The 26,970-nt window shown below is 41.6% G+C and overlaps 1 protein-coding gene across 6 annotated transcripts; it reads right to left on the bottom strand.

The window, feature by feature from the left end:
- Positions 1 to 167: 167 nt before the first annotated feature.
- LOC133577503 (class I histocompatibility antigen, F10 alpha chain-like) lies at positions 168 to 26,771 on the bottom strand. Of its 6 annotated transcripts, XM_072912581.1 has the most exons (8): positions 26,562 to 26,771; positions 2,929 to 3,195; positions 2,408 to 2,686; positions 1,516 to 1,824; positions 1,246 to 1,350; positions 998 to 1,015; positions 531 to 616; positions 168 to 458 (listed from the first exon to the last, which is right to left on the bottom strand). In XM_072912581.1, the coding sequence occupies exons 1-7, from the start codon at positions 26,752 to 26,754 to the stop codon at positions 570 to 572; spliced, it is 1,218 nt and encodes a 405-aa protein (XP_072768682.1). In that variant the 5' UTR covers positions 26,755 to 26,771; the 3' UTR covers positions 168 to 458; positions 531 to 569. The 6 variants fall into 6 exon arrangements, with proteins under 6 accessions (XP_072768682.1, XP_072768681.1, XP_072768680.1 ...); XM_072912580.1 differs by having other exon boundaries at positions 168 to 616; positions 26,562 to 26,770; XM_072912579.1 differs by lacking the exons at positions 168 to 458; positions 531 to 616; positions 998 to 1,015 and having other exon boundaries at positions 1,022 to 1,350.
- Positions 26,772 to 26,970: the final 199 nt, after the last annotated feature.

The following is a 26,970-nucleotide window of genomic DNA, read 5'->3' as shown; positions in this document are numbered from 1 at the left end:
GATTGGTGCCAAAATAAAAGCACGTATTAGAAAATAAACAGAACATTATGTCTGCATTTGCACTAACCGAGTCCGTTCCAGTCTTGTGCAGGTCTACAATCTTGGGCAACTCTTTGGTTTTGCCCATGGTGGTGGTGTAACCGTTGATGAAAGCAGTGCGAGGCGAGTGGAGAACAAACGGATTTATTGACAGAGATGTGACACAATGTGATATTGATCATAAGCAGCGGCGATTCAAAGAAAGAAGAAATCCTCGTCATGATGTCAAGGCCATGAAACGTGAGCCCCGAATGATTTGATAGCCACCGACGTTTGATCTTAAAAGTATTTTAACGGCCAAAGAAGAATACATGGAATAGCGTGAGGAGCAGTGGGATGAAGAACAAAGCACATCTCCGAGTGTGATGACGTCCCTCAGCGATGGAGACATCTCTCTGTGTTCCAGTGCACAAAGCATCCTGGAGGAAGAAGATGACTCAGCACATTCCCAACAGAAGCACATGAATCCAAGTTGAACATCATCTTCACACAAGAACATTTGGAGGTGCAGACAGTCCATGTGAGCTAACTCAGCCTTCAGCCGCCACGATCTCGGGGAGCTCGACGCCGTTGCGAGCTGCGGGACAAACGCAAACGGTGAAGGAAGAACATCTAGAAGGTGCCTCGTCACTCACATCAGATCTTTGAGGTGTGACTTGGAAACATGAAGAAGCAGAGTGCTGCTCTTCTACTTCCTGACTAGGATACGTTCTTGATGAGTCAGCACACTTGATGTCTCATTTGGCTGATCCTCATCATGAGGACTCATGTCAAAAGTGAGATATGCCACACTTTGTATTGCGTGTGCTCACAGGAGGGTCTTTTATTGTGAAGGAGTCAGCTCAAGTTGGGATTTTCAGGCTAAACTTGTAACAAAGGTCCACATCAGACCTCCATGTGAGTGACGCTTCACCACGGCTTTGTTTCTTGCGGCTCAAAGAAAAGATGTTTTACTTACGAGCTGGATCGTACTGGGCTGAAATGAAAGAGAAACAAGGTGAAATGGACTTTTCCCTCACGTCACGCCGTCTTTCTATGTGAGAGTGTGCGCTCTGTCTCTGTGGATCTTTGAGTGTTTGGCTGGAAGGCAACTAAAACATGGCCGCACCTTTGCAGCCCGGATGAAAGCATCAACTCACGGCCTGGACCGAGTGCACCGAGAAGAAGAAGAAGAAGAAGAAGACAGAGGACATTGGTGTGCCTCACCTTGTCTGTTTCTGTGACGCCTGACCATGACGATGATGATGGCCGCCAGGACGGCCGCCACAGCGACGACCACCGCCGTGGCAGCGAGGGCGACGCTCAAGTTGTCTGTGGAGAGCAAAAAAGCACAAGTGGAGTGACAAAGCATGAAGAGGAAACCTTCATGACTACTTTGCATGCAGACGTCAAGCGTTGTCATGGTGACATGGATCAATAATGGTGACAGGTGGACTTGTGATGGGAAACATCTCCAACTAAATGTGTCTTTCTCACCTTCATGGCTTGCGTTGCTCAGGATGCTTCTTCTCTCCAGCTTGGTGACCAAGTCCTCCTTGACGCCAGACAGCCGAAACACACATTCGTACTTGCCCTCCACGTCGGCCGTCACCTCCACTTTCAGCTCCACCGACATCTGGAAGGTTCCGTCGTGGTTGGGGAGTATCTCTCCGTGCTCCACGTCCTCGAAGATCTGCTCGCCGTCTTTCCTCCAAAACAGGTCGGCACGGTCGGGGTAGAAACCTGTCGCCATGCAGCTGACCGGAGAGGACGGCCTCTTCTGGAGGAGGAACACCTCTGGAAGCTCTGCACAGGAAGTGATGTCACGTGTGAACAGAAGACAACGTGGGGAGAAGGTGTGGATGGAGGTACAGATGGAGAGAAGGTGTGGATGGAGGTAAGGATGGAGAGAAGGTGTGGATGGAGGTAAAGATGGAGAGAAGGTGTGGATGGAGGTAAATATGGAGAAAAGGAGTGGATGGAGGTACAAATGGAAATAAGGTGTGGATCGAGGTGAAGATGGAGAGAAGGTGAGAATGGAGGTAAAAATGGAGAGAATGGAGGTGAAGATGGAGAGGAGTGGTGGATGGAGGTAAAGATGGAGAGAAGGAGAGAATGGAGGTAAAGATGGAGGGAATGAGATAATGGAGGTAAAGATGGAGATAAGGTGAGAATGGAGGTAAAGATGGAGAGAAGTTGTGGATGGAGGTAAAGATGGAGAGAATGAGAGAATGGAGGTAAAGATGGAGAGAATGAGAGAATGGAGGTAAAGATGGAGAGAAGGTGAGAGAAAGAGGAAAGAGTATAAAGAGAAAGTGTAATGTCAGTAATGTTCCTATAGGGGGAGTGCTAACAAGTTAAAAGGTGAAAGTACATGGTGTGTTTCTACCTGTTCTCATTAGGACCTCCTTCCCATTGTTCACATGCTTCTTCAAGTAAGAAGGACATAGCTTAGTGAAGTAATACTTATTGTAGTCTAGTAGAAGTCTGTTCTGGTCCAACTTGACTTTGGAGGGGAAAGCTTGTTGTTTTGCTGCAGTAAATGTCCATGTCTTCATGTCCAACGATATGAAATCTTCTCCATCATAACCTTCCTGACGCCAACCTTTAACTTCATCAGTCTCATCATTCCATTCACATCCATACATCGCCTGGACAATGTGAACACCTGAGACACACAAAGTGTTGTAAAGCAGAGTGACACAGACACACACACACACACACACACACACACACACACACACACACACACACACACACACACACACACACACACACACACACAGTATTTGTGTAGGTTATTATGGGATGGACAGAGACAAGTATCATTGCAGTAATGTGTGTTTTACTACAGTATAAAAAGAGTACATCAAATATATTTAAGTAGTAGAAAGTTCAACATAAACAAACCTTCAGTTTGGTTGAAACGCTTCTTACGAAGTTCAAGGTTAATTTTGTCACTAAACTCATTATCAACACTGATCTCTGTTTGTCTCTCCCAGTATTTTGGATCCTCTGCTGTGATTTTGTTCATCCAGTCCTGTTTGGCTTCTGCTTTCCTGCTGTTGCTGTCATAGTGAGAAATCTGAACTCCATCAACATAACCAACACTCACAAACTCTGGGAAGTTTGGAACTTGAGAGGACGCAGTGTGGAAATACTGCAGCGTGTGAATCACTGAAAGAAGAACACAACAACAAGATGACTTTTTATTATTTTGTTTCATGTTCAACAATCTTGCACTGTGAATATTTGAGCTCATTCAGTTTTCAGTCAGGTCTTAAAGTGAACATCAAACACTGCTAGATATCACAGTCAAGACCCACATGGTGTTCTATGACAAATACAACACATTAATAATATCACTAACATTTTATTATTGGACATCTGTTGACAGTTTGAACATTTTGAAAATAAACATATATTTTCTACAATGGAGGCTGAATAAAAAGTACAACAAAGTTGAACACAACCTGTTCTGCCCATTTGATGTCGACTCTTACTCACACCTTGTGGCGGGATGATGTTACTACACTTGATTAGTTTCTGACACTTCCGTGTTTGAAGATTTCAGGAAGTCAGTGTTCTGTTGTGTTCACTACTGCATTGAGTTAACCATATAGTTAGTTCAGTTACATTGTACAGCCTCTAGATGGCGTAGTGAGTCAGACGGAGGAGGTGCGGTGAGGTGAGGAGAGAAGAAGAATGTAATGTAGGTAAATACAGGTACGTGAATAAAGATGCTGACTGGAAAGTAACGCGTTCGTGTTGGTTACTACTACACACCCAACATAACAAGTGGCGACGAGGATAAAGAAATAAAAGAATGGCTTTACTCGGTTTTGAGTGTGAATGTTGTCTGTCTATCTGTGTTGGCCCTGTGATGAGGTGGCGACTTGTCCAGGGTGTACCCCGCCTTCCGCCCGATTGTAGCTGAGATAGGCTCCAGCGCCCCCCGCGACCCCGAAGGGACTAAGCGGTAGAAAATGGATGGATGAATGGGTTTACAACCGCCCTCTGCGTTCCTGGAGTGCCCGGGAGAGCCGAAGATTACGTTCGAGGATTGGAGGAAGCTATTCGACAACTTCTTGCTAGCAATCGGAGGTCAAGATTTTTCCGCGGAGAGGAAAAGAGCCCTGCTGATTCACTGTCTGGGAACAGAAGGACAAAGGTTGTACAATACCTTGCCGCTTACTGAGGATACCTACAATGGTAGTTTACTGGCTTTGCAAACATTCTTCACCCCGAAAGTCAACGTAGTCGCCGAGAGGTACCGTTTTCGGCAGCGCGCTCAAGCTATGGGTGAGTCAACGGATCACTATGTAGCAGCGCTGCGTGAGCTAGTGAAAACGTGCAATTTCAGTGCAATGGAAAATGAAATGATACGTGATCAGATAGTGGAGAAAAATTGTGTGCCTCGTATACGTGAAAGACTGTTGTTAGAACCCGAGCTAACTCTTGACAAGGCACTTACACTAGCCAGACGAATTGAAATTGCCGTTGCTGATGCAAAAACATTCACTGACAGTGGAACGAAGCTAGTCTCTGCAGTCTACAGACAGGGAAATAAGAATGCAGGACACCCCAAAGACAAGTATAAGCACAAAGGGGGAAAACGGAATGATGCCATTCAACAATGTTACAGATGTGGCTCTGTTGATCACCTTGCTAACGACCAGTCATGCCCAGCTAAAGAAGTTAAATGCAAAACATGTGGGAAGATAGGCCACTATTCCAGAGTGTGCAAATCCTCTGCTAAATCAGTCAATGAAGTGAGTTTGCCTGAAGTGACTGTCCTCAATGTTGGCAAGAAGACTGATATACAAGGAAAACTAATTGGAACTTTCACTCTGGCTACATCACCTACAAGTACACATACAAGTGACATGTTAGTTGACACAGGATCTGCTGTTTCAATACTACCCGAAAAACTGTACAGAGAAAACTTCAGCACAAGTAAACTTAGCCCACCTACAGTAAAACTGTTGACATACTCAAGACAGAACCTAAAAGTTTTTGGACGTCTTAAAGCGACAGTAACATACCAACAGAGAACTGCAACTGGATTTTTCAACATTGTAAAGTCCGGTACACCCCTCATTGGGCTAGATCTATGTGAAGACCTCAACATAGAGATTAAAGGAGAAAAGTTGGTGGAACCAATGGTGGATTGTGCCATGCTTTCACAGTTACCTAAACTCCCTGAAACTACAACCACGTTGGACATTGGACATGCTAAAGGTTGTGTACATAAGGTGCAGATACGCACAGATGTTAAACCAGTGCAACAAAAACTCAGATGCCTGCCGCTTTCAGTACGTGATACCGTCACGGCAGAGCTGAATGAACTGGAAAAGCAGGGAATCATAGAGGGAGTTGATTCATCCAAATGGGTTTCCCCTATTGTGGTCACTCGGAGGAAGAACGGGAAAATCCGCATGTGTGTGGATATGAGGGAACCTAACAAGGCAGTGGTCCCTGACAGCCATCCATTACCACTGATCGAGGACGTACTTGCTGAGCTGCGCGGGTCAAAGATGTACTCCACCTTGGATCTGAAAAGTGCATACCATTAACTGGAACTGCATGAGGAGAGCAGAAATCTCACTGCTTTCATTACACACGAATGATTGTACAGATACCGCAGAGTTCCTTATGGACTAAGTTCAGCTCCTGCAGCATTCCAGAAAATGATGACAAAAATACTCAGTGGATTAAAGGGGGTTAAGTGTTACCTAGATGATGTCATAATCTATGGGCCCTCACAGGAAGAACATGACGCTAACCTGAAAGCTGTAATGAACCGTATTCAGGAAGCGGGTCTGCAGCTCAACAAGGAAAAATGCCTCTTCAGTCAGACTACACTGACATTCCTGGGCCACAGACTCTCACCTGAAGGCTTACAGCTAAGCGATGGCCATGTAACTGCAATCCTGAATGCGCCTGCTCCTACCGATGCAGCTACCCTGCGCTCATTCCTGGGTTTAAGTGCATGGTATAGCAAATTTATACCTAACTACGCCAGCCTGGTAGAGCCAATGAAAGCTCTGTTGCGGAAGAATACAATTTTCAAGTGGAATGATGCAGCACAAAAGAGCTTTGATCAAGTCAAAAACATGGTTGTCAACAGCCCAGCACTGACACTGTTTGACCCAAACAAACCAACAGTGGTCTCAACTGACGCTTCTGATTATGGACTTGGAGCTGTTTTGACACAGGTGAATGAGGCAGGAGAGGAAGACACAATCGCTTTCGCCTCCCGCAGTTTATCAGATGCTGAAAGAAAGTACTCTATAGTTGAAAAAGAGGCTCTCGCATGCGTTTGGGCTGCTGAAAAGTGGCGTGTGTGGCTCTGGGGAAGGAAGTTCCTGTTACGCACTGACCATCAAGCTCTAACTACACTCCTGACTACCAAGGGAAATAATCGAGCTGGACTTCGGGTTGCCCGGTGGTCTGCTCGCTTAATGGAGTTTGACTATGAGGTCCAGTACAGAGCTGCAACACTGAACAGCGTCGCCGACTGCTTATCCAGACTACCACTTCCTGCGACAAACAAGGATTATACTGAGACCGTGGAGTCAGTCGCAACAATGCTGGACGACATTCAAGCAGTCACTCAAGCGGACTTCAAAGCGGAGAGTAACTTGTGCCCTGTGCTGACCAAACTTCGCGCACAGCTACAAAAGCCTTGGCCAAGACAAAAAAAAGTGCTTGACCATGACCTACAGCCATAATACTTGATACGTGACGAACTGGCAATTTTGGATGACTGCGTGGTCAGAGGCACTCACCGTCTCGTGGTTCCAGGGTCACTACAGAAAAGGCTCATAGATATTGCACATGAGACTCATCAGGGCATTGTCAGAACAAAACAACGCATCAGAGAACTATACTGGTGGCCTAAAATGGACGCACAAGTTGAATCATTCATCAAAGACTGTACTACATGCAGACAAAATGACAAGTCAGTTACTACCTACAATGCCCCACTCCAACCTGTGCCTTTGCCTGATGCCGCATGGGAAAAAGTGTCAATTGACATCGTTGGTCCTTTTGAATCTGCACCAAGAGACTGCAGATATGCTGTAACGCTTGTGGGCTACTTCAGTAAATGGCCGGAAGTAGCTTTTGTGGCACAGATTGATACTGCAACAATCATCCAGTTCCTCATAGCAACCTTTTCACGGGAAGGTAATCCAAAAGAGTTAGTGAGTGACAATGGTACTCAGTTCACATCGGCTGAATTCGAAAATTTCCTAAAACAAAGAGGAATTGTGCACCTGAAATCATCTCTATATTATCCCCGTGCAAATGGAGAAGTTGAGAGGTTCAACCGAGTGCTCAAAGACTGCCTGCAGACTGCTTCTATACAAGGGACACCCTGGAAGCCATACACAAGGTCCTTTCTTATGGACTACAGAGCTACTCCACACTCAACCACTGGGGTGAGCCCCTCACAGCTGCTTCATGGAAGACAAATGAGAACAAAACTCCAAATCATGGATGTGACTCCTGTCCACGTAAATAAGAATGTGGTGCGTGAACGAGGTAAAAAGATACAGGAATACGCAAAACAGTACACAGACAGGAAGAGGAGTGCAAAGAAGACATCCTTCAACCCTGGTGATCAGGTCAGGATTCGGAAGCCATGGAAGGTAAAGAAAGGAGAACAAAAGTTCACAAAGCCAAGAACTGTGGTGCGGAAGAAAGGCCCATACACCTACCTGTTGGATGATGGTAGAGTCTGGAATGCATCACACCTTTCTGTACTACCACAAGTGACCACTATGGACAATGACACTGTACAGACCGAACCTAAACAAGAGACAAATGTGAACAGTAGACCTGAGAGGTGTAGGCAACCGCCTAACTGGACTAAGGACTATGTCACGTACTAAAGAAGTTGCATAAACATGCATGTTGCTGGTTGTTAAAGAAAATAAATAATGCATGCATGAAAGATGTTTAGTATGCAAATTTACATACGGTTAAATGCTGCTGTAATGGTTGATTGGTTGTCATTTTATTACTTCCAAAATAGTATAGGCATGGTGTTACTTGAATCCAATTTCAAAAGCAATTGTAAGTTTTGTTATGAAGGAATTCACTTTTATTGAAAGGGGGAGATGTTGTGTTCACTACTGCATTGAGTTAACCATATAGTTAGTTCAGTTACATTGTACAGCCTCTAGATAGCGTAGTGAGTCAGACGGAGGAGGTGCGGTGAGGTGAGGAGAGAAGAAGAATGTAATGTAGGTAAATACAGGTACGTGAATAAAGATGCTGACTGGAAAGTAACGCGTTCGTGTTGGTTACTACTACACACCCAACATAACATGTTCGTTCTTACAAGCCTTGGAAAAATAAGCCTTTGAACAAGAAAAACTGAAGCGAAAACAAATAAAGAGCCTAAACGGATTTCTCTGCTTCTGGAACTTTCTTGGAACATTTTCAATATTTTGCTGAGTGACGAAGAAAAAGGGAAAACAATAAAATATGTTTAAAAAGAACCAGGATGAAGTAATAAAGGGCTTGAATAATATAAGAATGAATTTAGTTAATAAGCAATAGAAACTCTCAGAAGTTAAATAAGTGAAGGCACAAAGAGGATTTATGAATAATAATTTATAAACTTATAAAAAGGACTTACCAGGCGTCACGCTGTGCATTTGCACGACCAGAAGAAAGACTAAAAACAAGTTCATGATGTCAGCACGAAACAAAAAGATGTTTGCCACTTTTAATCCCGCAGAGAAAGACAAAATTGACGAACACTCGCTAGACTCGCAAACAGGACAAATGAACCAGGAAATGTCGAGGCTCTTTAATAATGCTCCACCTGAGCCAATGAGGAGTCAGCATTCTGCAGCGTCACTGTTACTAGGGAAGACGGAACGCTATTCTGAACAGAAAAGTGGCAGCAGTCAACGAACAAGAAGTCTTCTACTGGACTCACTAGAGAGCGCCCCTTGTGGCCACGTCAGGTAAAAGCTTGTGTGGCTTTTCTGGGAAATCATGTGACTTGACAAACAAAAGGTGTGTCAAGTTTGCCGCCAAACTTAGAAAGAAAAGAAAGAAAGAGGAATGAAGGTGAGATTTAGAGTTAAAAGTAATGACAGGGCTGGAACATCCAATCAGTGATCGTATTGTAGTCCTCTCAAGAAAGCATCAACACAAATAATGATTGATAGACATAAAGTCGCTACACCGCAGGACATCCTCACTTCTTTTTATTTCACGTCTTAACTTTCACCTCCATTATGTCTCCCAAGCGTGAGGCGTCCCTGGTAGAGTAACGGGACACACTTCTGCCTCGCATGGGTTCGATTCCCGGCCAGGGTTGCATCAGGAAGTTTCATCCTGAGTAAAAAGTCAGCAGAAAGCATTCATGCGATTGACTCGCTGTGGCCAAAGTGCTGAACGTGGGGGAAAAGTGTGAGGCAGACGCTTCTGGTGGCAGAACATCAAAGAAAGTGAAAGTGAAATTAGACACGGTAAAGCCAAACATTGACTGCATGCTTTTTTCAAGTCACCTAAACTCGATGGTGATCATTTTTATTTTTATTTTGTCGTACCTGTCAAAAGTGAACACACGTATCCATATAGGTGAGTAGTAACGAGTTACATTTACTTAGATAAGAAACACAACTTTTACTTTGCTATATCACATGTTATTACTAGAGATGTCCGATAATATCGGCCGATAAATGCTTTAAAATGTAATATCGGAAATTATCGGTATCGGTTTCAAAAAGTAAAATGTATGACTTTTTAAAACGCCGCTGTACGGAGTGGTACACGGACGTAGGGAGAAGTACAGAGCGCCAATATCACATAATACCAATCACATAATATCTACGGCTTTTCACACGCACAAGTGAATGCAATTCATACTTGGTCAACAGCCATACAAGTCACACTGAGGGTGGCCGTATAAACAACTTTAACACTGTCACAAATATGCGCCACACTGTGAACCCACACCAAACAAGAATGACAAACACATTTCGGGGGAACATCCGCACCGTAACACAACATAAACACAACAGAACAAATACCCAGAACCCCTTGCAGCACTTACTCTTCCGGGACGCTACAATATACACCCCCGCTACCACCTACCCCCCACCTCAACCCAGCCCCCCACCCCCCAACCCCACCCACCTCAACCTCCTCATGCTCTCCCTGAGAGAGCGTCCCAAATTCCAAGCTGCTGTTTTGAGGCATGTTAAAAAAAAAATTATGCACTTTGTGACTTCAATAATAAATATGGCAGTGCCATGTTGGCATTTTTTTCCATAACTTGAGTTGATTTATTTTGGAAAACCTTGTTACATTGTTTAATGCATCCAGCGGGGCATCACAACAAAATTAGGCATAATAATGTGTTCATTCCACGACTGTATGTATCGGTATTGGTTGATATCGGAATCGGTAATTAAGAGTTGGACAATATCGGAATATCGGATATCGGCAAAAAAGCCATTATCGGACATCTCTAGTTATTACTATCATTACATGTATTTATATCATAGTCATTTATAATCTATTTAATATTGCTTGTCAAGGCTGTTGCTCGGAATTCTGGTCCCCCTGAAAGAGTATCTTTGTGGGCCCCTCTACTCCATTCATTGCCACCTTCAATGTTTGTGTCTTTTAGTGTTCTTGACAGTGTCTGACGTAATGCACCCAATTTGTTTCATTTTTTTTTATTGATGAACCACTTAACAAGTCAGACTATTATTATGTAAATGGTGTATTATTATTCAAATTCCCCACTAATGACACATTTTACAAGACCACATTAAACATCATGATAAGGTAACTGACCTTCGTCAGATGCTCATCATTGTTAATGAAGAGCATCTGACAAAGGTCATTATTCAGTTACTCAGTAATTATTAAGAACAATGTTTCTTACTGAGTAGAACTTGAATGTGTCACAATACAAGTCAATGCAGCCTCTAATGGGCGCACATGTTTGTCCGACAGTGATATGTGTGTAACACACATGCACAGTCACATCGTTGCTCTACAATGAACTGGCGACTGTTTTTTGTAATGAACTAGTGACTTGTCCAGAGTGTAGCACAGCCAGATGACAGCTAACGTAGGCTCCAGAGTCCAGTCAAAGGTCATTTTACAGACATTATTGTATGAACAAGTAGACTAATTGTTTCAGCCACACTCAGTAGTTTAACTCTCTCACTATTCTCAGAAAAAGGTTTTTAATGTTACAAACCTGACAAAACAAGTAAAATGTTGAATTATAATGATAAATTAACCGCAGTCATTTTTATTATAATATTGTCTAATATAAATGATTCGGCCCAATGACAATTAAAATAAAAAATATCTTGTTTTCATGAGCTGTAGTGGCTGCTGGTGGCAGGAGCTCTGTGCTCTTGTGTCATCCTTTTGTGTTCCTGATGTTTCCCTCTTGTTTTCATGTGGGGTTTTTTTGCCTTTTGGTTGGGGACCCTTTTGGGGCTGTGTGACAAGGGGTGTCACTTTCATGACTTCTGCGGTGCTTTTTTGTGAACTTCAGGATCTGCTTCCCGGGACCCTTCTGGCCATGGAGACCAGCTGCTGGGTCTTTGCCACACCAGAGTCCGTTTGGAGAGACTGGAGGAGATGCGGATGAAGAGACAGGGCTGTGGAGCTGGCGCTGAGCGCTGGGATGGACAAGCTTCACAGTGTCTTGGCTGAATGAGAAGGTATCGAACACCTCGGTCTCCTTGGATGCATCCATGCGGACTGGACAATGGCCGAGAGTTAATGGGCGGCCAAGGTTGGAGTCGGCTCTCTTGGTTGCTTTGTTGGGTCTGCTCCTGTTTCTGGCCATGCTCCGCCTACCCCAGCAGATGATGGCATGTTTTTTGTTGTTGTTGTTTTACTTTTTGCAGTTGTGTGTAGAAGTGACTGGGTGCATCAGCTCTTTTATTTTAATGTATTTAAGTATATTGTGTTCTTTGATGTTTCCCTCTTACACACATGTTTATGTGACCCCTTCTCCAGGGGCCCAGGCTTACACTGAATTTTTTTATTTCTCAAGCACCCCCCCCCCCCCACCTTCCCCAGCGTTGACCTATTTCTCACCTCTTTTGTAAGGGGCGCCGGGAGTTGGCAGACCCATCAGTGATCCTGTTCTGTCTCCCTGTAATGTCTGAATCTTGAATGGGATTGTGCTGAAAATCTTAATTTCTCCTCGGGGATTATTAAAGTATTTCTGATTCTAAATCTGTATGTGTTATGTCTGGGTGGGTGTCCTACTGTGAAGAATTTGAGACATGTAACCCTTTCAGAGATCACATTTTGTTCCCCTTCAAACATTCACATTTTTCACAATGAGATGTGTGCTGTTGCACAAGTATGGGATAAAGTGTGTAACTTTTTGTCTGTAAAATATATAATTACAGAGGTTTTTTTGTATTCGCTTGTATGTAATCTAGGAACAGCATTTCATAATTAATATCCAAAACCCCAAACCAGTGAAGTTGGCACGTTGTGTAATTCGTAAATAAAAACAGAATACAATGTTTTGCAAATCCTTTTCAACTTATATTCAATTGAATTGACTGCAAAGACAAGATATTTAATGTTCAAACTGACAAACGTAATTTAAAATTTTTTTTTTTTATTATTAACTTATAATTTAATGCCAGCAACACAGTGCAAAAAAGTTGCCACAGGGGCATTTTACCACTGTGTTACATGGCCTTTCCTTTTAACAACACTCAGTAAACGTTTGGGAACTGAGGAGACCAATTTTTGAATCTTTTCGGGTGGAATTCTTTCCCATTCTTGCTTGATGTACAGCTTAAGTTGTTCAACAGTCCGGGGTCTCCGTTGTGGTATTTTAGGCTTCATAATGTGCCACACATTTTCAATGGGAGACAGGTCTGGACTACAGGCAGGCCAGTCTAGTACCCTCACTCTTTTACTACGAAGCCACACTGTTGTAACATGTGGCTTGGCATTGTCTTGCTGAAATAAGCAGGGGCGTCCATGATAACGTTGCTTGGATGGAACCATATGTTGCTCCAAAACCTGTATGTACCTTTCAGCATTAATGGTGCCTTCACAGATGTGTAAGTTACCCATGCCTCGGGCACTAATACACCCCCATACCATCGCATATGCTGGCTTTTCAACTTTGCGCCTTGAACAACCCAGATGGTTCTTTTCCTCTTTGTTCCGGAGGACACGACGTCCACAGTTTCCAAAAACAATTTGAAATGTGGACTCGTCAGACCACAGAACAGTTTTCCACTTTGCATCAGTCCATCTTAGATGAGCTCAGGCCCAGCGAAGCCGGCGGCGTTTCTGGGTGTTGTTGATAAATGGCTTTTGCTTTGCATAGTACAGTCACAGATGCCTCAAAAACAGTAATCGATAACATTATTACTAACATCCGTAATACAAAGCTCGTGACAGGGGTGGTGCAATCCGATATCACAGACCACTTTCCCATTATACTATTCTTTGACTCTGGCAAAACTCCCCCCCCCCCCCCCCCCCCACCTCCTCAAGGTAAAACCAAAATACTCAACAATACAACTCTACTACACCTAAATAATAATCTGCTTGCCAGGAAATGGGACTCTGTGTTTAATTGCACCTGTCCTGATGCTGCATATGAAAATCTGATTAAAATGATTCAGGATGCTATTCAGGAAACAATCCCTGAAAAAACTATCAAAAATCATACCTCAGAAAAAAATCCCTGGATTACAAGGGGGATCTTAAAGTCCATCAGACAAAAGAATACACTCTACAAATGTTATATTTCGAACCCTACCACTGTCAACAAAGAAAAATACACAAATTATAGAAATAAATTAACTCATATTATCAGGAAAAGTAAGCGCAACTATTATTCTGAACTATTACAAGCATCGCAGGGGGATTGTAGGAGAACATGGAACGTGTTGAATACTGTTCTCAACAAGGGAAATAAGGCCCCTGTTGTTCCGGATACAGGGTCAAATAGGGCTGATCTTGCCAATAGTTTTAATACCTTTTTTGCTTCTATTGGGGAAAACCTATCTAGTAAAATAGGTCAACCTCCAGGGTATTTCTTTAAATAATTTTTATCAGGCAGCTACCCTAGCTCCTTTTTCATGCAGCCAACCGACATCAATGAGCTTTATACGATCATTATGGCCCTAAAGTCATCACATACAGCTGGAGTGGACGGGATATATAGCAAAATCTTGAAAGCCATAGCAAATGTGATCATAAATCCTCTTTGTCACTGTATAAACCTGTCACTTAGTGCTGGCATTGTACCCAAAATGTCCAAAATGGCAAAAGTAATCCCAATTTTTAAATCAGGTGATAAAAATAATATGAACAATTATAGGCCAATTTCAATTTTACCAACATTTTCAAAAATATTTGAGAAAGTGGTCTATAACTGACTGAATGGCTTTCTGGAAAAACTAAATATCCTTGTCCCCTCCCAATATGGTTTTCGTAAAAAAAGCACCACCTGTACGGCTATACTCGACCTCTTGGAAAAGGTCAATGACTGTATTGAAGAAGGAAAATGTGGTATTGGCATTTTTTTGGATCTATCCAAGGCCTTTGACACAATAGACTTTGAGATCTTATTGTATAAGCTATATCACTATGGTGTCAGAGGGGTACCTCTCGATTGGTTCCGCTCTTACCTATAAGGAAGGCAGCAATGTATATGCGTCAATGATCACAATTCACCCTGTATGACCATAAATTATGGGGTTCCCCAGGGATCCATCTTGGGGCCTCTACTTTTTATCCTATACATAAATGATTTTGTAAACTCCTCCGAAACTTTTCATAAAATAATTTTTGCTGACGATACAAATTTGTTTACCTCACACAGGAGCCTACACGATCTACAAGTAACTGTCAATTCAGAGCTTGTGAAAGTGGATTCCTGGTTCAAATGCAATAAGCTCTCACTTAATGTAAATAAAACAAATTGTATTCTATTTCGTTCTAATAAAAACCGGACAAATACTGAGCACTGCCATATCAACATCAATGGGCAGGAAATACAGAGAGTGTACTCCACAAAATTCCTGGGGGTCATCATTGACGAATACCTCAATTTCAAATGTCACATTAGCCATCTGTTAAACAAATTATCCAAATATGTTGGCCTGTTCTTTCACCTTCGTCATTATCTTCCTCTTTATGCTCTACTCACACTATATAAAACTCTCTTTGAAGCACATCTAAACTACTGTAATGTCATCTGGTGTAACACCTTCCCTACCTACCTTGAAAAATTAGAATCCATGCAAAAGAAAATCACACGGGCCCTGTCATGGTCCAAGTTTAATGCCCCCACTCGACATCTATTCCATAATTATCATCTCTTAAGACTGACAGAGTTCAATATTTATCAAAATGCTTGTTTAACCTATCAAGTCATTTACAGGCTGAATCTTAGGCTCTGTAGCTTGGTTCCTATCTACCATCCCCAGCATGCCCACAACACTCGTAACTTAGATCTGATATCAGGGAAACATCGTTTACTGGATTGTACCGCTGGAAGTGTTGTATGCAGGGGACCAAAGATTTGGAACCGGCTTAATGAGAGCCTCAAGATGCTGTATCCATTTTCCAACTTCAAAAAGAAACTGAAAACTTACCTATTAACCACCTATCTCTAATGCCTCATGTGGGGTAGACTACTGTTGGGTTTTGCATGGTTGAATGAATGTATGTATGTATGTGTATGCTTGCTTTAGTACTATTACCTTGTGTTAATCATATAGCGTTGTTTTTTTTGTGTTTGTTTTTTTGTTGTTGTTGTGCTTGCTACCATGTTTCATCATTCCATGTATATACTATCCTCTGGACCCCCTGTCAAAAGCTTCTTCTAGCTTATTTGGGGGACCCTTTCACGTACCAACATCTTTAAATGATGATATTCCCTACTATTGTAATTGTTATATGGTATTGTGAATAAACTTGAACAAAGTAAAGTAGTAGAGTTTTAACTTGCACTTACAGATGTAGCGACAAACTGTAGTTACTGAGAGTGGTTTTTTGAAATGTTCCTGAGCCCATGTGGTGATATCCTTTACACACTGATGCCGCTTTTTGATGCAGTACCACCTGAGGGATCGAAGGTCACAGGGATTCAATGTTGATTTTCAGCCTTGCTGCTTACGTGCAGTGATTTCCCCAGATTTTCTGAATCTTTTCATTATATTACAGACCGTAGATGGTGAAATCCCTAAATTCCTTGCAATAGCTCGTTGAGAAATGTTGTTCTTAAATTGTTGGACAATTTGCTCATGCATTTGTTCATAAAGTGGTGATCCTCGCCCCATCCTTGTTTATGAATGACTGAACATTTCATGGAAGCTGCTTTCATACCCAATCATGGCACCCACCTGTTCCCAATTAGCCTGTTCACCTGTGGGATGTTCCACTAAGTGTTTAGTAAGCATTCCTGAACTTTCTCAGTCTTTTTTGCCACTTATACCAGCTTTTTTGAAACATGTTGCAGGCATCAAATTCCAAATGAGCTAATATTTGCAAAAAATAAAGTTTTCCAGTTTGAACGTTTAGTATCTTGACTTTGCAGTCTATTCAATTGAATATGGGTTGAAAAAGATTTGCAAATCATTGTATTCTGTTTTTATTTACCATTTACACAACGTGACAACTTCACTGCTTTTGGGTTTTGTATATTTAAAAAAACAACATTAAAAAATAATAAAGGCCACAAAAACGCATCAATCAAATTTGTTTTAATCAGCCCCTTAAGTCCTTTAGCAGCTATAAAATGATGTTGCTGAAAAGACATTATCTCTAAAATGTGTGTCTGTGGAGCACAAGCACTGATCCTGCAGCCGTGTGTGGAACTGTCAGTGTGCACAGTTACTAAATAAAAGCTAAATAGTGCTGGCACGACAGCGATGAGTGTTGATCAATCATATTGGGCGTGATAAATAATTATAATCACATTTTCTCACAGTATTGTGGGTGTTTTAATGATCAGCATATATTTTGCATATTAATGAAGACAGAGACCCAAAATGGATTGCACGCCTTATTCTGCTCACTTAAGAGACGCAATCCACTTTGCACAGGTTTAGTAGATCAGCTCTGCGTGTGCTATCGGGTTTGCACGTGTTTTAGTACGCACAAACCTTTAATAAATCAGGCCCTGTGAGTCCAACTCCATCCTGGAGAAGAGGATTGCACTTTGTCAGGCCTCTACCTTCACACCTGTGCAACTTGGGTGTGCCACCTGAAGACTAAGCTCCTGCTGGTAGCTCTTAACCACAATAAGGTGACAATCTCTCAGGGGGGGGAACTAAAAAAATAAAAGTGAAATAAATTACATAAAGTATCCTTGATCCACATTTTTCAACCATCACTACATTTATCTTAACTTGATGGCCTAATTCTTAAACTGAATGTTCACCTTTAGTAAGACTTCACACACAATAGTCAATATTTACAAAACTGAAAGTACAATAGCGCCACCTCCTGGTGGCGCTATTGCTGAAAAGTGGCAGCAGTCAACTGACAAGAAGTCTTCTACAAGCGCCCCTTGTGGCCACGTCAGGTAAATGCCTGAGTGGCTTTTCTGGGAAATCACCTGACCTGACAAGCACAACGGGTGTGACAAGTTTGCCGCCAAACTTCCTCATCAGCTGTTTTTCTACTGCTCACCAACTTATTCATTGAATCGAAGAAAAGAATGAAAGAAGGAGGAATGAAGGTGACATTTAGAGTTAAAAGTAATGACAGGGCTGGAACATCCAATCAGTGATCGTATTGCAGAAAGAAAGCATCAATACAAATAATGATAGACATAAAGAAAGTACAAGTGAAGTTAAACACAGTAAAGCCAAACATTGACTGTCATCCAAGCAGCAACATGTGAAAGGATCTGCTCCTATGAATATTACTGAGTTACCTGATACATCTCCATTTGAGCACTTATTTAAATTATTTTTATTTGTTTTCATTTTTACATTTCATTACAGTAGTACTTATTGTGTAATCAGCCTTACTTAAGCCTTGATCTGCATGTTGTATGTGCTGGTTTATGTGTTACATAATAATCTTGGTGGTTTCACATCATGTGACAAGGTTTACACATGTTCAACTGTAAGTAGGTTACATTGAATACCATAAAAATCAAGTGTAAGGTTACAAATTCAGTGTTACTTTTTGAGTGGGCCCCTTTGTACTGGGAATATGGGGCCCGAGTGTCAAAAAGGTTGGGAATCCCTGCTCTAGAGCATGATGTGAATTGAAGTTGTATCAAATATGACTTTATTGGCTAATTCAGCATAATTAGACATCAAGATTTACTCTAGCAGTGTTTCAGGGCTGTGAAGTCATCAGAAAGCACTTCTCACTAACTCTTACAACATTAACCCAATTTGGAAATCGGTCTATAGTTATTTATATTTGTGGATTCACCTCCTTTTAACGGGGGAAGAAGAAAGGCCGATTTCCTGATTTTTGGAACGCTTTTACTGGTAAGACTCAGGTTAAAAGGCATAAAAAGTGAAAAAGAAAAAGGCAATTAGAATGATACATTATGCCCCATATAGAGCTCATACCAATGATCTGTTCATAATGAGTCATTTTCTTAAACTACATGATATAATCCAATACAGTAGCCTTCAAGTTATGTTTATGGCCACACAACGGGCTCTACCTGCAAATATACAGAGTCTGTTTTCACTCAGAGAGTGTCCTGAAATTCAAACATAACATCGTAAATTCCACATTCAAGGCTCAAACGTTATCTATAGCGGGGGTGAAACTTTGGGACAATGTGAGCGGAGAAATTAATCTGTCTTCTCGCCTAAGAGTGTTCAACCTTGCGGTAAAAAATGTGTTGTTGGGAAACTATCAAAAACATGACTAGTTGTTTGGACTGTCTCAACTGTGGGACACAGGTGCAAAAGAACCCACTGTGGAATAAGGGACATAACACACCAGACAAGGCTTCAGGAGACGAAAGATACCCAGGCAAGATGGAGCTAATCTCATGGTCACTCAATGCTATTATATCCATATTGGTGTATGTATACTGACTTGTCATTATCATCCATTATCATATGTTATACTTGTTCTGAAATTGTCATGTATCCATCAAATCTGCTGTTGAAACTTGGACTATATAACCAACATATATAACCAACATATAAGTTGATCGTAATTTAGGGGCGGGACATGGATAAGCATTTCTGCTTTTTTCCCGTATCCCTTTTCGGTGGGTGCTGTTGCATGTCTGTCAAACTACAAAGAGTGATGAAGTGTTGCTAAATATATGTCTGTCTGCCGAAATAAATACATTAATTCATTAATTCAAAAGTACATGAGAGAGGCTCAGCAACAACATCTGCAGCCAGTCTTTAGAGAAAAGGTAGAATTTGGTCAGGTCCTGCTGCTTTACTTGTGTCCAGGCTCTTTAGTGCACCGTGTACCTCAGAGACTGACACTGTAAATTGTCATTAGTAAACCTTACTCTAAATAATTGCAGACACAAGTTGCCACGATTTGAGTAACAAATAACAATTAAAGCCTACTCGAAATAATTAATGAGACATTACTTTTTACAAAGAAAAGTTTTCTTTGTAAAGGTTTCATTAATGATTAAGAGTAAAGTTCACACCAAGTCTTTAATGAAGCCTCGCCAATTATCACTTGATTAATGAAACTTGTAATGCCTATGATAGTACTGTACAATGTATATTGTACATTTGCACATTTCTGCTTGAGTAATAAAATGAGTTATTAGAACAAAAGCACATTTAGTTTTTTTGCAATGGACAATGCAATGTATACAATGTAAGAAAATGTATGTTGTCCAACAACTGTGGTTTTCCATCTTTACACAACCTCAACACGTTGAAGCTTCCAAGTAGCATGTTCTAAGACCTCACTAAGGATCAAACCAGCTCCATGCAAATGTCTTGGATTACCTCAAAAGTGTAGCTGAGGTTCAGGGCATGCATAAATCCAAACAAAAGAGCCATAAATCCAATCTCCAGAAGGCAGTTGCAGAAACAAATACAACAGGAAGTAAAAGAGGGCCTACAGTGACCCCTGCTGGAATTATTAAGATAGTGGCAACACATGGTGGAAATAAACTAACATAACCATAGCTAACGTTGCTAGCTAGAAAACATTGATATAAAACAAAATGAAACTGTCAGACTATACATTTATCTTTTATTTGATGGTGATCGTTTTTACAATTGTTTTTAGAACGTGGGAGGTTAAGATGCCATTTTTGTTTTCCTTTATTTCTAGTGAGTTGTACATTTTTTTTTTTAGTTCAGAATTAAAACAAATATTGGGTTTGCATTATAACACTCTGGATTTACGAATGTGAGTTTTATTACATTCCCCAACTTTTGATTAAAATTACAATCGAAAAAGAAAACCTTTTTTTTTTAACTCAACAATTGTCTGGAAAGTACTAAAGCATAAATGACACTTCAGTCCAAAACAATTGGGAGAAGGGACAATCAAGAAACAAATGGGTGATTGTTTTTCAGTATGACAAAATGTGCATTCTGGAGGAACATCTTGTATGAATTTGGCTAAATATGAGTTACAAAAATGTATGAATTATTTCGACCTGTACTTCTTGAGTTTTTTCCTCCAGAATGCAACAACTTTTGGTGGACAACTTTTATCCAAATTCAGAGAATTTCTTACATGTTTGTTGTTACATTTTTGATCTAGGAAGTTTCTCCCAGCTATCATTAAAACACCTTCCTGCTGTTCATACTGTAGAAGATTTAACCAGCTGAAGAAGCTGGGCTGGAATGCTATTTATCCATTTTTATTATAGTCAACAATACTCATGTCAATATTATGTTTTACAATAAATATAATATAATCCAAAGACATTCCATTCCTTTCAAAAACATTTGTTTTTTCAGTGCATTGTTTGTGAAACAATGTCTTGTTGCTGTATAATATGTATTGGTTATTCCAAAGAATGCCTTTATGGGGAGAGAAGTTGTGATTATTGGCCAACTTCCTAGAATCCAGTGTTTGTGAAAATTAAATAATGGGTCATTTAGAAAATATGTGTTAATTTCATGTCAAGTCATCATTAAATGTCCCTGATATGTTAAAAGGCATTAATAAATCAGCTTCTTTTCGAATACCTTTATAACTGATAATGGTAGTTCAGCCGGGATATGCTCATTTCAAAATTAGATTTACAGCCTGGAAATGTTGTTATTGTTTTCATTTTGATGCCCCGCCCTCCACCATTTGACCATTTAGAAAGTCTATGAGTGTGTCACATCCAGGTTGCCAGTTACGCACCGCCATCTTTGTCTGGCTCCTGCCACTGGTAAAGTTACTAAACATGTCAGTAAATCTAAAAGGCGTTGTTACGATTCTCAATTTATTCATGACAAAGTCAGGAACAAAATGAAAGATGGGGACGATTGAAGGTGGAAAATATTTTTTCATTTAACGCCAAACTTGCTAGTTTCCACCTTGATAGGTAAGTCAGACATTTACGCTTTCTTATTACTTGTAATAAATGGACATTTCATATGTAAACTATATTGTCCAATGCGGTCTATGATCTTGTCCAAGAAAGCTAGTAGATGTGCTTCGCTCCTAGTGTAATGATTAGCATGCTAGCCCGGTCAATGACACATCGACAAATAAGCTTACGGGGTTTAATATACAGTTAGGTCCATAAATATTTGGACATTGACACAATTTTCAGTATTCCAGCTCTGTACAACACCACAATGGATTTGAAATGAAACAATCAACATGTGCTTTAAGTGCAGACTTTGAGCTTTAATTTCAGGACATTTACATCCAAATCAGGTGAACGGTGTAGGAATTACAACACATTTTATATGTGCCTTCCACTTTTTAAGGGACCAAAAATAATTGGACAATTGGCTACTCAGCTGTTCCATGGCCAGGTGTGTGTTATTCCCTTGTTTTTTTTTCATTTATTTAATTTACAAAGAGCAGATAAAAGGCCTAGATGTAATTTCAAGTGTGGTATATTCATTTGGAATCTGGGGAGGTCATCTCTCAATATGAAGTCCAAAGAGCTGTCACTATCAGTGAAGCAAGCCATCATTATGCTGTAAAATCAAAACAAAGCCATCAGAGAGATAGCAAAAACATGAGGTGTGGTCAAACCAACTGTTTGGCACATTCTTAAAAAGAGAGAACACACTGCTGAGCTCAGCAACACCAAAAGACATGGAAGACCACAGAAAACAAGTGTGGTGGATGACAGACAAATCCTTTCCCTTGTCAAGAAGAAGCCCTTCACAACAGTTGGCCAGATGAAGAAAAGTCTCCAGGAGGTAGGTGTATATGTGTCCAAGTCAACAATTAAGAGAAGACTTCACCAGAGGAAATACAGAGGTTTCTTCACAAGGTGTAAACCATTGGTGAGCCTCAAAAACAGGATGGCCAGATTAGAGTTTGCCAAGAAACATGTAAAAGAGCCTGTGCAGTTCTGGAACAACATCTTATGGACAGATGAGACAAAGATCAACTTGTACCAGAATGATGGAAAGAGAAGAGTATGGAGAAGGGAAGGAACTGCTCAAGATCCAAAGCATAGCACCTCATCAGTGAAGCATGGTGGTGGTAGTGGCATGCATGGCTGCCAGTGGAACTGGATGTCTTATATTTATTGATGATGTGACAGCTGACAAAAGCAGCAGAATGAATTCTGAAGTGTTTGGGGCAATATTATCTGCTCATATTCAGCCAAATACTTCAAAACTCATTGGAAGGTGCTTCACAGTGCAGATGGACAATGACCCGAAGCATACTGCGAAAGCAACCAAATAGTTTTTTAAGGCAAAGAAGTGGAATGTTGTGCAATGGCCAAGTCAATCACCTGACCTGAATCCCATTGAGCATGCATTTCCCTTGCTGAAGACAAAACTGAAGGGAAAATTCCCAAAGAACAAGCAGGAAGTGAAGACAAGAGGCCCGGCAGAGCATCACCAGGAACGAAATCCAGCGTCTGGTGATGTCTATGTGTTCCACACTTCAGGCTGTCATTGACTGCAAAGGATTTGCAACAAAGTATTAAAAAGTGACAATTTGATTTATGTTTATGTTAGTTTGTCCAATTACTTTTGGTCCCTTAAAAAGTGGAAGGCACATATAAAATGTGTTGTAATTCCTACACCGTTCACCTGATTTGGATGTACAAACCCCGTTTCCATATGAGTTGGGAAATTGTGTCAGATGTAAATATAAACGGAATACAATGATTTGCAAATCCTTTTCAACCCATATTCAATTGAATGCACTACAAAGACAAGACATTTGATGTTCAAACTCATTTTTTAAAAATTTTTTTTGCAAATAAGAATTAACTTAGAGTTTCATGGCTGCAACACGTGCCAAAGTAGTTGGGAAAGGGCATGTTCACCACTGTGTTACATGGCCTTTCCTTTTAACAACACTCAGTAAACGTTTGGGAACTGAGGAGACACATTTTTAAGCTTCTCAGGTGGAAATCTTTCCCATTCTTGCTTGATGTACAGCTTAAGTTGTTCAACAGTCCGGGGGTCTCCGTTGTGGTATTTTAGGCTTCATAATGCGCCACACATTTTCAATGGGAGACAGGTCTGGACTATAGGTAGGCCAGTCTAGTACCCGCACTCTTTTACTATGAAGCCACGTTGATGTTACACGTGGCTTGGCATTGTCTTGCTGAAATAAGCAGGGGCGTCCATGGAAACGTTGCTTGGATGGCAACATATGTTGCTCCAAAACCTGTATGTACCTTTCAGCATTAATGGCACCTTCACAGATGTGTAAGTTACCCATGTCTTGGGCACTAATACACCCCCATACCAATCATGTACTTGTCAGGATTCCATCAAGTCAGGAACATTTTGATGGGTTTTAGAGTTTGGTGGAGTTGAGGAGGAGATTCATTGAGTTTCATTTAGTGAGTTGCATACAGCTTGAAGATTATCAGATGAGGAAGTCCAGCAATCAAGATTTAAAGGCCTACTGAAATGTGATTTTCTTATTTAAACGGGGATAGCAGGTCCATTCTATGTGTCATACTTGATCATTTCGCGATATTGCCATATCTTGGCTGAAAGGATTTAGTAGAGAACATCGACGATAAAGTTCGCAACTTTTGGTCACTGATAAAAAAGCCTTGCCTGTACCGGAAGTAGCAGACGATATGCGCGTGACGTCACAGGTTGTGGAGCTCCTCACATCCGCACATTGTTTACAATCATGGCCACCAGCAGCGAGAGCGATTCGGACCGAGAAAGCGACGATTTCCCCATTAATTTGAGCGAGGATGAAAGATTCGTGGATGAGGAAAGTGAGAGTGAAGGACTAGAGGGCAGTGGGAGCGATTCAGATAGGGAAGATGCTGTGAGAGGCGGGTGGGACCTGATATTCAGCTGGGAATGACTAAAACAGTAAATAAACACAAGACATATATATACTCTATTAGCCATAACACAACCAGGCTAATATTTAATATGCCACAAATGAATCCCGCATAACAAACACCTCCCCCCTCCCGTCCATATAACCCGCCAATACAACTCAAACACCTGCACAACACACTCAATCCCACAGCCCAAAGTACCGTTCACCTCCCCAAAGTTCATACAGCACATATATTTCCCCAAAGTCCCCAAAGTTACGTACGTGACACGCACATAGCGGCACGCACGTCGGGCAAGCGATCAAATGTTTGGAAGCCGCAGCTGCATGCGTACTCACGGTACCGCTTCTGCGTATCCAACTCAAAGTCCTCCTGGTAAGAGTCTCTGTTGTCCCAGTTCTCCACAGGCCAATGGTAAAGCTTGACTGTCATCTTTCGGGAATGTAAACAATGAAACACCGGCTGTGTTTGTGTTGCTGCAACCGCCCGCAATACACCGCTTCCCACCTACAGCTTTCTTCTTTGCTGTCTCCATTGTTCATTGAACAAATTGCAAAAGATTCACCAAACACAGATGTCCAGAATACTGTGGAATTTTGCGATGAAAACAGACAACTTAATAGCTGGCCACCATGCTGTCCCAAAATGTCCTCTACAATCCGTGACGTCACGCGCCGGCGTCATCATACCGAGACGTTTTCAGCAGGATATTTCGCGCGAAATTTAAAATTGCACTTTAGTAAGCTAACCCGGCCGTATTGGCATGTGTTGCAATGTTAAGATTTCATCATTGATGTATAAACTATCAGACTGCGTGGTAGTAGTGGGTTTCAGTAGGCCTTTAAAATCACTGAGCAAAATAATGTGACTAGTTGAAATCAAGGATAATAAATGATACAGAGGGAGGTCTCTAACACCCTACAATTAAGAGAGCTTGGCCATGGCAGAATTCAAGCTGCAGGGCCAGGAGTTTGAAGTGCGTTAATTAACTGATATGTTTTGCATATGGTGAATATCTTGGAGAAAGCACACCATCAGTTTAAGTAAATAGTAGTATGTCAGTTTGAGCACATAATTAAATAGGGCCCCTTAGTTTGACATTTGCATGTAGACTGGAGTAGTTCAGGCAATACATCGGCAATAAGATCGGATGTTGGTGTGTGACAGGAAGGAGGAATATAAAACTGGTTTGGCTTCTCCGAGTTAGCAGTGCCACATTTTTGGACTTGACCTCCTCCAGGAACTGCAGTTCTGTATGACGACGCTCGCTTGTAATAAAGCAACTTTTTGTTCAGTCAAGCGTCTCTGACGTCATTTTTGATCCAGCCGCTGTCAGAATAATTGTATATAAGTTATCACACAACAGCCTGTGGTTACGATCCACTGGTGCGTACAAAGCTGTCTTTGATCTTATCAAGCAAAAGGCGGACAGCTTGTAAACCTCTACTGTGTGCGATGGAACGCGCCGTAGTGGTGTCGGTTTCTCAGATCTTGGACAGTCACTGGAAGGACCTTATCAGGACCCAAAATCTACAAACAGAGAGGGTGCAAACCTGACACCGCTCCAAGCACCTTTTTGTTTGAACTGTTTATGAGGGGCAGCACGGTGGCAGAGGGGTTAGTGAATCTGCCTCACAATACGAAGGTCCTGAGTAGTCTTGGGTTCAATCCCGGGCTCGGGATCTTTCTGTGTGGAGTTTGCATGTCCTCCCTGTGACTGCGTGGGTTCCCTCCGGGTACTCCGGCTTCTTCCCACTTCCAAAGACATGCACCTGGGGATAGGTTGATTGGCAACACCAAATTGGCCCTAGTGTGTTAATGTGAGTGTGAATGTTGGCCCTGCGATGAGGTGGCGACTTGCCCAGGGTGTACGATGCCTTCCGCCCGATTGTAGCTGATATAGGCTCCAGCGGCCCCCGCGACGCCGAAGGGAATATGCGGTAGAAAATGGATGGATGGATGGATTATTTAAACTATTCAAGGCTCCAATTACGTCACTTAAAAAATTTGACTTAAAAATATTTTTCCGGGAAAATATTGGATATGTTGTGTTTGCCTTAAAAAACAAAGAGTTTTGACTAAAAGGGCAAAAACAACAAAATTGAAGAAGCTGTCACGTACTCACATGGCTGCTCTAGTTGTGACCCCAAGATGCAGGAGACAGGAGGACGACGTGCAGGTGAGAGTCTTTTAATTCCCACAGGGAGCACAAGGAGGTGCAGCAGGGAAGTGCACAGAAGCATAAGCAGCATACAGCAAACCAGAGTAACGTTTAACAAAACAATCCTTGAGCCCTGACTGGAGGGCGAGGCAGGCATAAATAGAAGCCAGCTGACTAGTTAAAGTTAAAGTACTTGTCACACACACACTAGGTGTGGTGAGATTATCCTCTGCATTTGACCCATCACCCTCACCCCATGACCAGGTGTGGCCAGGCTGCCAATCAGCGACAGGTGAGGAGGGAAAAGCGTTCAGGGAGACAAACAGGAAGTGGGACCAAAATAAGAGTGCTGACTAGGAGATAAACACAAACA

Source organism: Nerophis lumbriciformis, linkage group LG37 (assembly GCF_033978685.3).
Source record: "Nerophis lumbriciformis linkage group LG37, RoL_Nlum_v2.1, whole genome shotgun sequence".
NCBI lineage: Eukaryota > Metazoa > Chordata > Actinopteri > Syngnathiformes > Syngnathidae > Nerophis > Nerophis lumbriciformis.
Note: the sequence above shows the minus strand (reverse complement) of the source record. Positions and strands in the feature narration are given on the sequence as shown.

Coding starts and splice junctions, on each gene's coding strand:
- LOC133577503 (XM_072912579.1), bottom strand. CDS start 26,754: ATGCCTGCCTCGCCCTCCAGTCAGGGCTCAAGGATTGTTTTGTTAAAC. Junction 2,687..2,928: donor GCGTTTCAACCAAACTGAAG/GTTTGTTTATGT, acceptor TGTGTGTCTCAG/GTGTTCACATTGTCCAGGCG. Junction 1,351..1,515: donor GAGCAACGCAAGCCATGAAG/GTGAGAAAGACA, acceptor TGCTCTCCACAG/ACAACTTGAGCGTCGCCCTC.